Consider the following 12,897-nt stretch of genomic DNA (forward strand, 5'->3'; position numbering starts at 1 on the left):
TAAAAATGTTTTAATAAAGGCTTTAAAAAAACTAGTCAAAGTATTCAAAATTTTGTATGTATAGGTCAGTTGGGAAATAAAATGCAGAACATGAATGTGGAGTCGAGACCTGGGCTCCATTTCCAGCTCTGCTCCTGACTCAGGCTACATATATACATCCTGTGTCCAAGCTTCCACTGGGGAAACGCTGGAGTAGTGGGTAAGGTCTTAGAATGGGTATCTGTTATCTGTAGAAGGTTTAATTTTTGAGCTCAAACTTTGTATAGAAGTGAAACCCTTAAATCACAGTCCAAGTTTATGAAAACTTCATTTCCCAGCTATGTTGAGACATTCCCACATAAACACATACACATCCTCCAAGACAACAAGCAAAATTCTATTTCCAAAAATTTTATTTTATGTATTGATGTTAAACTTTCCTAGGCTTTACATCTAATATGTGTCACTCAAGAGAAACAAGGCAGTTGAGTATCCAGGAGAACACAGGTGAGTGCCACCTGCTCCCCAGGCATGCTTCAGAAGTGCTTGTCTTGGGCCGAGAGAAAAGGAACACCTGCAGAAGAGATACACACACTCGGGACACTCTTCCACAGCAACGTGTGGTCCAAATTAGAATCCCTTCAATCTTTTATCATTCTCTTAAACACTGAGAGGATCTCATGAAGTAACCAATCTTAAATCAATGTTAGAGAAATGAGAAAAAGTTCATGCACAAAGAAATACAATATACAAAAGAAAATATGCAATATTTTATAAGCTGCATACATTTCAACAAAAAGTTGGGGGCACAGATTTGGTTATTTAGATTCTTAAAAATATTTATTACAAGCAGATTCTCTTTCTCATATTAAAAAGAAACTATATGATTGAGAACATTCAGAGACTGGAAACTGGGTAAAACCAATGCCCAAGTCCTTATCAAATAAGGTATCAATAAAGGAAAAGATATTTTGGAACTTAAAATCAGAGAAGCGTATACACAATTTAATTGGGGAAAAGGGAAAAATAAAACCAAACTAACCAAAATAAAGTCAAAATGATTGTTTACATTTTACAGTCTTTAATTAAGCACATAAAACTGTACTATTTAATATATTTCTCCATGAACTTTTTGTGAAATTCAGATCGCAGTGTATCATTTACAAATCTTTTGTCTTTCTTCTGATCATCTACACCTTTTGCACAGTTCTTGAAAACAACATCATCATCCCACCTGAAGGAAAAAAAAAGAACACTCTTACCATTGTTGTATCAGGAGACAATGCTGTGAATTGCAAAACTTGGTCCTTACATAGAAAGATGTTCAACATATGTATGTATCCTTCGATGCAGCAATTACACTCAAAAGGTTAAAGTAATTCTGAATAGGTTGTAATCTTGTTTTATAATAGCAGAAAGGGCAATTCCTATTCTTATGACTTCTCCATTATAAGAAGCTTTGAGTTAAAAAGCAGAAATACATAAATTTTAATTGCATAAATATTGAATGTTTTCAGGTCTAAAACAAGAGAGGCAGCACCAGATACTATCCTGATTAGTACAGATAGCTCTAGATGATGACCAATTTATTGTAGTTCAGATTGTGTGGTTTTAAGCATATATACGCTTTCATCAGTTAACATTCAGTAATCATCCATTACAGTATTTATATTTTTAGGACAACAAAAGGATAAGAAACTACTGGGATGTAACATTAAGGCTCATATAGTGCCAATATACAGAAACAGCAGTTGAATGCAGGACTCTGGTTGGATTCCTCTGGTTGGATTTCATAATATACAAGCAGGAAACAAATACCCATGGATAGGCTATAAAATATTTGTTTTATAGAAAATAAAGAGTATAATTTCAAAATACCATCTAGCATATAAAACACAAACCCATATATATAATATATACACTTTCAAATACATATAAAATAAAAGCTCATAGAATATATGTTTATTACATGCCAGAAGAGACTGTACCCGGAAAATAAGCAAAGAACATGGGCATCTTTGGAAGAGTGTTAGTAAAGTCATCACTGGTGCAGGACACAGAAACATGAAAAGCTGAACAGAGCTAGGTCACATGTGACCTGCATATTAAGACATGTTCCAATTGCCAAACAATTCCATCTGAATCCAAACAAAACAGAAGAACAAACTATATACACTCGTCCCTCGATCTATGTGGTATTTTTTTAATGTGTTTTTTTAATATGTGGTAAATACCCTCCGTTTATGTGGGCTTTTTATATGTATCCATCTATGCGGTGTTACTTTTACACAGTTCTTTTTCACTTCTCTTACTGGAGATTATTCTTCCTAAAAAACAATAGCTTAACTCAGCAACGTACAAAGAACTAATACTTACTAACATACAATTATTAATAATCTTCCCGTTCGTTGGATGGCAAATAAAAAAGCATGCGTGACTACTGATGATTTTCAGGATTGATTTTACCAATGTTTTGCTGTAGAAGCTGAAAATTATATGAAGGAAAAATATCTTCCTTTTAAAATACTTTTACTTTAGATAATGCACCTGGTCATCTACACAATTTTTTTAAAACATGCAAATATAAAAGTTGTATATTTGCCACCAAATACAACTTCCAACTTCCAATAATGCCTTGATCCAACCTTTAGATCAAGGCATTATTTCCACCTTTAAGATTAATTATATTAAATGAAGTTTTAATGCTATTTTTATTAGACTTGAAGATAATGAATCACAGTTACAGAAGCCTGGAATAAATACACAATTTTAAGTTGTATCAAGAATATTGCTTTAGCTTTGAGGGATATAAAGCCATCAACTTTAAATGTTTGCTGGAAAGCAATATGGCCAGAAGTGGTTGTACCAGCAAATATGGTTCCAGCAACTGAAGAGGGATTAGCTGACATTATTATTAAATAAATTTCAAGAAGACGGCTCTGATAATTTGAATGTCGACGATATTAACAAATTACTGGCTGATCGAGAATTAACTGACAATGAATTAATTCACTTACTATACGAAGCCCATCTTGCCAATGAATACGGCAGTGACCTTGAACCAGTTTCATTCAGTGCACAAAATATTTGCAAAACTCTTTAATTGGCCACAAAACTGGAAACTGCAATTCTAGATATTGATCCAAACATTCAACGAGCCTTAAAATTTTTAAAACATTTTTTAAAATGTTGCACTGAATATCGAAGAATTTATGAAAACTTAGCAAAAGGTAGGGTTGGAAAAAGATCATCCAAAAACATAAACATAAATAATGAAACCATAGTAGTACTTCCAAATAGTTCAAGTGATGAAGATAGTGACTTTGTGTCAATTAAAAAGAGGTTGATTGCTTTACAGTACAGACACAGAGAGTGGACAAAATTTATCTTTTCTGAATTTTCATTAGTATTTTTTTGTGAAAATATGTGAAATAAACATTTTTCTGACTTATATTAGCTTATTTAGTATTTTTTTGTATGTTAGTGGATTCTTTTTATGCGGTTTTCTTACATGTAAAAAAAAGACGCGTGGAACAGATAATCCACGTAAATCGAGGGATGGGTGTAGTTTAATATTAATATAATCAATTTTCCTCTATCCACTCTCTCCTCAACTCACTCTCAAAAGACTTTTAGCCCATCCCAACATCAAAACTGCTCTCCCATGTTGCTATATCCAACAGCCACTTCACGGTACTCATTTTATTTACCTTGTCATCAATATTTGACCTAGATAATCACTCACTCCTTCCTCTTGAAAGCAAGCTTTGTTTGCTTGGCGTCCAAAATACCCATCAAGCTCTTTTGGTTCTCCTACTTTGTCACTGGCTGCTCCTTCTCAGCCTAGTTTTTTTCATTTGTAATTCATTTAATCAATATTTACTGAGTGCCTACTATGTACTGAGTGCTGTTCCAGGTATTGATAGCTAATTATCTACTCAACCTCTAAACATTATCCCAGACTTGGTCCCCTGACTTCTCCCCTCTGGCTATATTCATTCCCTAGGTGATCTCATTTAGTCTTTGTGGCTTTAGAAAACTTCAGTAAGTTGACCCATCCCAAATTCATTATCTCTAGCCTAGACTAACTCTAGAACCGTATATCAAGATAACAACTCAACATCTGCACGTAGATGTATGTAACATCCCAAAATTAATATGTCTTAAACCTGTCACCTCCCCTGCCCCCAACCTTAGTTTAATTCTTCCCCATCTCTATCCTTTCAACTGTTCAGGTTAATATCGTGAAGTCTAGTCTCTGAAAAATGTCACCTGCCCACCAAATCCTTCCTTGACTATGCTGTTGCCATTTTAGGGACTTGAGTTTTTACTAAGAATGAGTTGAGAAGCCACTGGAAGGCTTAGAAAAGCACATTGTAACCTGTCATTTTAAAAGGACCATGATGCTGCCATGTTAAGAAAATAACTGGGGTGGGGATGGAGAGAGTGGTGAGCATGCAAGCAGAAGACCAGTTAGGGGAGCTGCATCACTTCTGCAGGGAGGTGGTAGCAGCAGAGGCAGTGAGAAATAACAGAAATGGCTTAAAAGTTAAGCCTACAGGGTTCTTTGGTCACTCTGCACTTCCTATAAGCTATTCCGTTTTATTTTCCCATATTCAGTATTTACTGTGCACATGGGATTCCTTCTGTGCCTTTTCCCCGCATGATTTGACTGTGTATCTTTACTATGTTTGTCATGAATACAACTACATATTGAGTCCCGAGTCCTTCTAGTGAGTCTCAGAATGTGAAAAGTGGTCTTGGGGACCCCTTGACACATACATCCAAAATGTAAGCTTTATAGGTTCAACGGCTCACAGTGTACTACTCTGCCTCTAATGTTTAGAACAATATCTGGTATACAGCTGGTTACTATAAATATCTAGTGAAAATAAATTATTTTCTTTCATTCTCCTCCTTCCATTATTCCAAAATCTGACAGAGAAGAATATCAGTGGCAAGTGGGATTTTAGAAGCTTTACATAATATAGTTTGCTGTAAAACTCATAATCTGTGTGTATATATTTCCAACCCATTACTGTATAGTACCTTCGTTTAACTTTGAAGTTAGCCTGAGGCTGGGATGGGCCAGTGAGATTAAGAAGAGGGTTTCCGCTCAGAATGTTTTCCATACGAATCCTTTCTTCTTCAGCTTTTTGTTCTTGTTCCTGCCAATGACAGGGAAAGTCATATTTACTTAATTAAACTCCAGGGGTCAATCTTCTTACACAGCTCATATTTAAAAAGAATGTTAGGGATAAGCACCAAAGTAGTGGGGTTTTTTGTTTGTTTGTTTTCAAGACATACCAGAAAAGTCTCACTTATCAAAATAAAATAATTTGGCATTTTTATTATAAATATTTCATGGCTTGCCATCACACATTTATTACTCCCGACTTCGAAATTTTTAAGATGTGTATTTAAATGTTTTCTTTCTCAAGTACATAAAAATTGCTTATTTTGAGAGTACGCCAATAAACATATTTTAATAATTTAAGAACATATTAAACATCAAAAAGACACTTAGCAGAGCAAGTACCTCAATAAAGGGCTATACATAACTGTAATTAAATATAATTTTATTTTGAATTTACTAACAATGTAAACTTGCATCTCTATGAATTATGACAAATTATTATCCAAGAAGTATCTCCTAAAATAAGATAAACTATCAAAATGTGTTAGTGTACATATATTCAGTTAAGATGTATTTCTACTAATTTACCTGGTTTATCCATTTTGTTCTTATGATTTATTACTGACTTTCTACTTTTATTACTCATATCTTATCAATTATAAGCCTGTCTTTCTTCACTTTTAGCATTAACCTCTTTAAACTCAAATCCCCCTCAGTTTCATTCTTAGAATTAGGAATATAAAATGTCTAAAATCTTAACCATAATTTCTATATCTACCTGATTCCATGCTATCTTAAACCAAAGATAAATCTGACTCTGCTGTGTGTTGGGAATGGCTGAAATTGATGACTTAATAGATGAAGGAAAAAAAGACTTTCTGGAAGTCCATTTAAAGTAGACCTATGTTAAACCACTTGAAAAAAGAGTCTGATTTTCTATATGGGTCAATGATATCTCATTTCAACACCCAAATGTGAACCAATGGATTTCATTTTTATGAAGCAGTAACTGGGGGTGAGAAGATGTGATTTTCAGGGAGGGAGTGGGGGGGAATTCTTTTAGGTCACTGCTCAAAACTTAAAGTTAAGAAAATCCACTATAGATTAAGAACAGATAGCTTTCTAAAAATTACTTATTTTTAACAAATTATACTGATGCTGAACGTAAAAAGACATTTCTCTGAGATGCTAGAAAACTAGGAGCTAAAGTATTCAATGTATCCAAATTTATAATAATAATAACAACGTGTGTAATAAGGTCCTGGCCATTCTATGTTTGGAATATTATTTCCTTTAGAGTTACTGGTTGGTTGCCACACAGCTCTGGGAAAAAAGGTACCAACTCCTTCCATATTCAAGTACCTGGGACATAATGCTTCATGAACACAGGCTAAAGGCTGAATAGGCTGCAGGTCAAATCCACACCACTTTGTTTTGCCTGCATTGTAACAAGCAGTGCTCAAGTGTTTTAACAGGCTGTGTGGCCTGCAAGCCTAAAATATTTACTATCTGACCCTCTACAGGAAGTTTCCCAGCCCCTGACATAGGCTGACTGGTTGGAAAATTTTATTTTGGGACACCCAAAAAATGAGTCACTAGGCCAAACAGAGAAATAAGGACAAAAGAAATAAACTATTATTCAACCCTAAGAAACATTAACACATTTTTGTAGCGGTTAGATGAATAAAATGACAAGATATTCTGTCTAAAATGTTTATCCTTTTTAAGGGTTAATCCAATGCATTTAAATTGCTCATCTCTTTATGTTAGATAACTCAAAAGAATTTGGAATAGAACTGCCCTCTAGTGGTGTGCAAGTGATATTAGGAATGTTATAATTCTTTGATTTCCATAATTAGATATACAAATTATAAGTTATTATAGAAGTTATGCTATCCTATGCCAAACTTTAATGAGAATTATATTTTAAAATGTTTCTTCTTCCAATCTGAATTCTAGTAGTCTGCAATGCCTATCCTAAATTTGACCTCTTTTCTGAATTCTTCCCTGACCTTTCTGACCCACATGAACTCTACCTTCCTAGATTCTAAGCATTAACCTACATTAGTCTTTTTTATCAAGTCGTCTTCCTCCTTTTTAAAACAGAACAATTCTTGGCTCAAATGAAATCTTACACAGAAATCATAAAAAATGGGCTCTGGTCTGGTTGAAAGTGGAGGCAGATACCTTTACTTGAAATGTCTCACAATGTAGCAAATTCGACATGTACCAAACAGAACTCATTATCTCTCTTTTCTCGAAGTAAACATGCTCATCCTTCAGCATTCCCTATATTAGCATATGGCACCAATATTTACACAGAAACTGGGGGGTGGGGTGAGGGTCACCTTTGCTCCCACATCTACTCACTTTATCTAGTCAATTCTACCTCCTTGATAGCTCTATCAGCACCTGTTTAATTACTTCCAGCAATTCCAATTCCTACTATGCATGATTCTCGTGACTGCATGTGAGGATTACCGGAACAGCCTCCTAAATCAGTTCTTTCCAATCTACCTTCCATACTTTTACCAGAGAAATCTTTCTAAAATGCATATCCAATCTTAGCAATCTCCTGGTGAAATGGACTGGTTCCATATTCTTCAGAACACATTCCAAACTCCGTTAGCACTGGTTTACAAACCTCTAATGCTCTGATATGCTCTTACTTCTCCAGTTTCACCTCTTATTTTTATTACTTTGGGTAACTTAAAGTTTAAAGGTATGTATTATGGATCCTATTTAATCCTTTTAACTATCTTTGCATTAGACATTCCTTTCTTCCATTGTATAAACTGATAAACTGTTGGCACTCAGAGAAGTTAGTCCGAGGTTATACAAAATCTACTGAAAGATTGCCTCGACAAGTTCTTGGAAAGAAGCTTGAGGCAGGAGACAAGGACAGAGATGAAGATGGCCTCATCATATCCCTGGGTTCTTTGTAGGCTATGACTATATCTTAATCATCTTTGATTCTTCCGACACTTAATAGAATAAATGTCTTTTGAACAACAAATAAGTGAATGAAGAGCAATTTGATGAGTATTATTAAAGAATTTCAAACATAATCAGGAGATCTAGGATGTCACAAAAATTATCGGATTTACAGATCTACAGGAGCTAGAATATCTAGACATGGTAACAATGAATTCTAATACATTACTTGAATTAAAAAATATTTCTACTTATAGTTCACGTAAAAAGATGTTAACATTTAACACTTCAATTTTACCTTTCTGGCTTGCTCTTCAGCTCTTTCTTTTTTAATTTTTTCTAGTTCTGCAAGAAGAGCTGCAGTATCATCGTCATCACTCTCTTCTTCAAAGTCTTCATCTTCATCTTCCTCCTAAAAAAGAAAGGTGATGGTCCAGGAGATTGGGAGAGAAAATGCATATTATTCATTTTTTTTCCATAAAAATCGCACTTACCAAACCTTTGGAGCAAGATTAATTTTCCTAGTGGGAAAGATAAATGCACTTAAATATGATTAAAATCAAAAACCAATCAAAAAATAAAAACCCACAAAAGAGCTTATGAATACTTACTAAAATGCCAACCGCTGATGGGTTTTAGAGATTGTAACAGCAAATAGTACGATAAAGTACCTTTCATATTTACATGGTTGACAGAAAATTTATATATGAAAATATTTCTAAAACCAGAAAAGGAATACTTTACACTGATAAACAATACATATGTATATTACCCTGAGAATCCATAATTTTATATAACTCAAAACAACTTTAAGCTAGGAAGTAAGGATAATCAAAAGTACAAAAAGGGTGCTAAATTCTCAGAAGAAACTAATTTCAAATGAATAATCATTAAATCTCCCTTAAAACTGAGTTCTTTATATTTAATTACTTAATTATTTATTCAATCTGTCAACTCGGGAATTGCTGATACATGTGCTTAATTAGATGCTACTCATAAAAAGTGACTAAGATTTTTTTCACCGTATACAGAAAACTGCAAATTAATTATACTGTGGGTTTCACTCAATTTCAATGTTAATTTACACACTAATCCTTAAAAACCTTCTACTTCGGTCATTTCCCTCCCTAGGCACAGAGGGGGCCATTAAGTGCTCTGCGCACCTGGAAGGGCATCCCTGGTATATAATGTGGAAAGGCACCTGACTTCAACTCTAGGGGGTGCTACTAATATAGAGTCCAGTCTGAAGAGTGCCCTCTGGAGGTCTATTACATGGTAGCCCAATCTCCATAGTTTAATTTTTCTTTTAAATTTTAAAAAGTGAGACATTTAGACAATCCATGAAGTGATCCTTCTGACTACTCTAGCCCCCATCTGGCACTATACAACCATTATAATAATATTGACTATATATCCTATGCTACACTCTAAATCCCCATGATTCTTTTTTAACTACTAATCTGCACTTCATCCCTTCGCCTTTCCCACCCAGCCCCGCAAAACCCCTCTCCTCTGGCAAATGCCAGTTTATTCTCTGTATCTGTGAGTCTGTTTTCATTTAGTTTGCTCGTTAATATTCTTTAGGTCAGTTAATATTCTTTAATAGATCACTTCCTTATTTGGTTCTCCAAAGATCAAACTTGTTCCTGAAGTTTGATTAACTATAATATAACTTTTTTGTTTTAAAATCAACTATAAAGTTTACCATTGAAGTCAGGGCTACGGTAATTAAATAAAAATACAGTAAGGAAAATAAATGCAAGGCAATGAAAGCCAGAGACTAAAAAAGTATTTCAGAAAACATAAATTACTACATGAAGATGAAAGGAAGAAACAAAACATACATCTGTTAGAGGATCATCTGCATCAAGGTTGGCAGCGGGAATCTGGTCTAGCCGAGGCTTCTTTGACACTGAAGAGGAGGTTGTGTGTTCTGAGGAAAAACAAACATCACTTAGTTTACTGAAATGAGTACTGCATTTCTTATAACATTTTAGGGACTTGTGGGCACACAGAGCTTAGATTATAACCATCATGACAGCAGGGAGAAAAACCACAGTGCCTGGCAAATAAGCTCTTGGAAAATATTTGTTGACTGAATTAATGATTTTAATATGGGAACTATAGCCTTTCTCAGGAAATTTAGAGAATAGTTTACATATGCTAGAAATATAAAGGATATTATAACTGTTGCCCTTAGATGCCTCATTATCATCTAGCCAGTGAAAAAAATGAGAAAATTTAATAGAAATAATGGGACCTCAAAAAGTCTGGCTCTCGTAAATAATCAAAGTCTGTTTGATCTGAGCTGAAACAATGGCTACTAAATATCCCCAGCTCACCCTGTTCCTTCTAACATACAAGCATAAAAAGATAGTACTGAAAAAAACTTATCATCATCTCTAACCGAATCTAATCATTTAAGAAAGTATTGCAAGCTCACAACAATATTTAAAAGCAAACAAAAATTGTAAACCATTACCATATGAAAGAAAAATAACTGTCAACCTAATCTTACAAGACACGAGTATGGGGTAGTGTTTGTACCTCGGGTTGGACGATCTCTATTTTTTTCTCTTGCAGCAGCTCTCTCTCTCTCTTCCAACTCTCGCCTGAAGTCACGGTTCCGAACCTCTTCAGGGGCATCCTGAGTAGTCTGTCTAAAGTAGAAACAAACCAGGGCAAAAGTGTTCCCCAAAAGCCACATAGCTGTAGCAATGGAAAACAATTCACAAAATGCTACTTTGTCCTTGAGTCTCTCAAGCATAAAAGAGGGAACTGGACAACATTACTGCCCTAACCTGAAGGTTATTAACAGGCGTCCTTGTGGCATTTCCAGTATTTCAAGCTCCAACTGAATCACACGTTTTCTCATAACACTGCAGACTGATTAAAATTCTTTACATTTTTGTTAGTATGTCAACTCAGGGCCCATTACAGGAACACTTTTAATCTCAGACTGATTAGTGCTAATAGTGCATGGTCGCTATGAGGTAATATATTAGATATTGTTCCATCTCCACACGAAATTCCTGGTTAATGGGAATTTCTGGTAGCATTTTACAATCATAGAACATAATTTTAACGTTAGACACCACCACATTCCACTCTAATGAAAATAGATTATTTAAGTGATGTAACCCAAATGTGCTGATATGTCATGACCATGCCATTTAACAGATTTGGTTTTGCTTCGTAAACAAGAAAAAAATGAGTCTTCATTACCTATATTTTATCTTTGTATGAGAAGGTAGATCTCTACTTGAGTACTGCTTTGAGAGTTGGCTCAAATCACCTTCTCCTTTTCCTCTGCCACCTCTTGCAGGTTCAAAAGTTGGCCTAGCTGCTGTTGTCATCTTTTATGCTTTAAAGAAAAATAGTATCAAGTTACTTCCCCTATGACAAACTCCCATTTTATAAAGTATTAATCAATATTTATTCTTGTGAAATAATTTCCATAACTCATTCCCCAAAACTTACTTAACGTCAAACAAAAATTCTAAGGAAAAAATTAGGTTCAGGGTGTACAAAGGATATAACGTCTTAGGAAGCTCCTGTTAGTACAAAAAATTCTGTCATGAAGATCTGAGTTTGTGTTCCTGTTTTCCTTCTGGTTCTGTGACCTTGGGCAAGTCACCTAGCTTAAGTTTCTGTCATAAGTGGAATGAGAATATTCCTCATAGACTATGAGATCTGATCTGGCAAAACTCTTGTAAAATACAATACTGCCATGACTGAGTTTTAAAAATTCTCAACTCAACCTTATTCCACCAAACTCGCTAAGGTTCGCATTTTATCTAAATCTCACACAACAGAAATAGGCTAGTAACTACAAAAACAAAAAGAATATTTTAAAAATCATTAAAAAAAATATCTTAATCACAATTACTGAGAATCCTGGAGAAAAGTGTGCTAAACTTTAATGACAGGCGGGCAAAATTCTCCAAGAACCTTCTGTTGACCCAACTTTCTCTTACAGCTGCCAACATAAATCAGATGCTTTGTAGGTCATAAATAAAGGAATGCTCAAAAGACAGGAACCTCACTCCCAAAAGATTCTGATCAAATCAGGGACTCGTTCCCTATGTTACTTTTGGTTTTGAACATCCAAAAGAATACAGCACAGCAGACGTGGCTACTAAAACCCCGTTAAGCATCAAAAAAAAAAAAAAAAAAAGTAAGTGTGTGGGGTAACTTGGGGGAACTGGTATACGTCTATAGATTTTCAAAAAAGAGAAAAGGATGTATCCAAAGGGGGGCTAACTGGGTTTCATGATGGTGGGGGCGCCGCCGTCTCCTACACAACCCCGCGTAATTATCGCTCTCGCCTCCCGGGAGTTCGTCTTCGGGATGTCACCAGGAACTAGCTGACTCTTCACCTTGCCAGACTCAGCAACAGATGGGAGGCCCGGACCCGGCTTAACGCCGATTGCAGTGCTGCCTTAGCGCTGCGCTATCCGCGGCCCCTAGCACTCAAGACTTGCCCACAGGCGCTGGGCTCCGCCACCCTCCCACTGCTCCGGGGTCTCCTCTGCCTGTGCTCGGTTCTCCGTCGGCGATTCCGGTCCCAACTGCCCTCTCCCGCCCCACTCGGATAAAGAAGACAATCTGCTATCCTCCTGCTGCTCACAGTGGCCGAGGTCCGATGCAGCAGCCTCCGGTGATCATACAGACACCATTACGACTCTTGGCTCCCAGAATCCTCTGCGCCAGGGGCCAAAGCCCAAGACCCGGAAACAAACTCCAAGCTCTTATCCGCACTTCAGAGGTGGAGGCAGCGACCAATCCTCAGAGACCAAAGTGGAAGTCCGCGTGACGACAGCAAGGGGTGGGGCCGAAACGGCCGA

General features: G+C 35.9%; 1 protein-coding gene across 2 annotated transcripts; it reads right to left on the reverse strand.

Moving 5' to 3' along the window:
- Nucleotides 1-374: 374 nt before the first annotated feature.
- Nucleotides 375-12,823, reverse strand: CWC15 (CWC15 spliceosome associated protein homolog). 2 transcript variants are annotated; one of them, XM_006907486.3, is made up of 7 exons: nt 12,681-12,823; nt 11,276-11,414; nt 10,598-10,710; nt 9,895-9,983; nt 8,349-8,462; nt 5,029-5,147; nt 375-1,213 (listed from the first exon to the last, which is right to left on the reverse strand). In XM_006907486.3, exons 2-7 carry the CDS (start codon nt 11,404-11,406, stop codon nt 1,084-1,086), a joined length of 696 nt encoding a protein of 231 aa, XP_006907548.1. In that variant the 5' UTR covers nt 11,407-11,414; nt 12,681-12,823; the 3' UTR covers nt 375-1,083. The 2 variants fall into 2 exon arrangements, with proteins under 2 accessions (XP_006907548.1, XP_015441439.1); XM_015585953.2 differs by lacking the exon at nt 12,681-12,823 and adding an exon at nt 12,430-12,646.
- Between the last annotated feature and the right edge of the window lie 74 nt (nt 12,824-12,897).

Source organism: Pteropus alecto, unplaced genomic scaffold (assembly GCF_000325575.1).
Source record: "Pteropus alecto unplaced genomic scaffold, ASM32557v1 scaffold12, whole genome shotgun sequence".
NCBI lineage: Eukaryota > Metazoa > Chordata > Mammalia > Chiroptera > Pteropodidae > Pteropus > Pteropus alecto.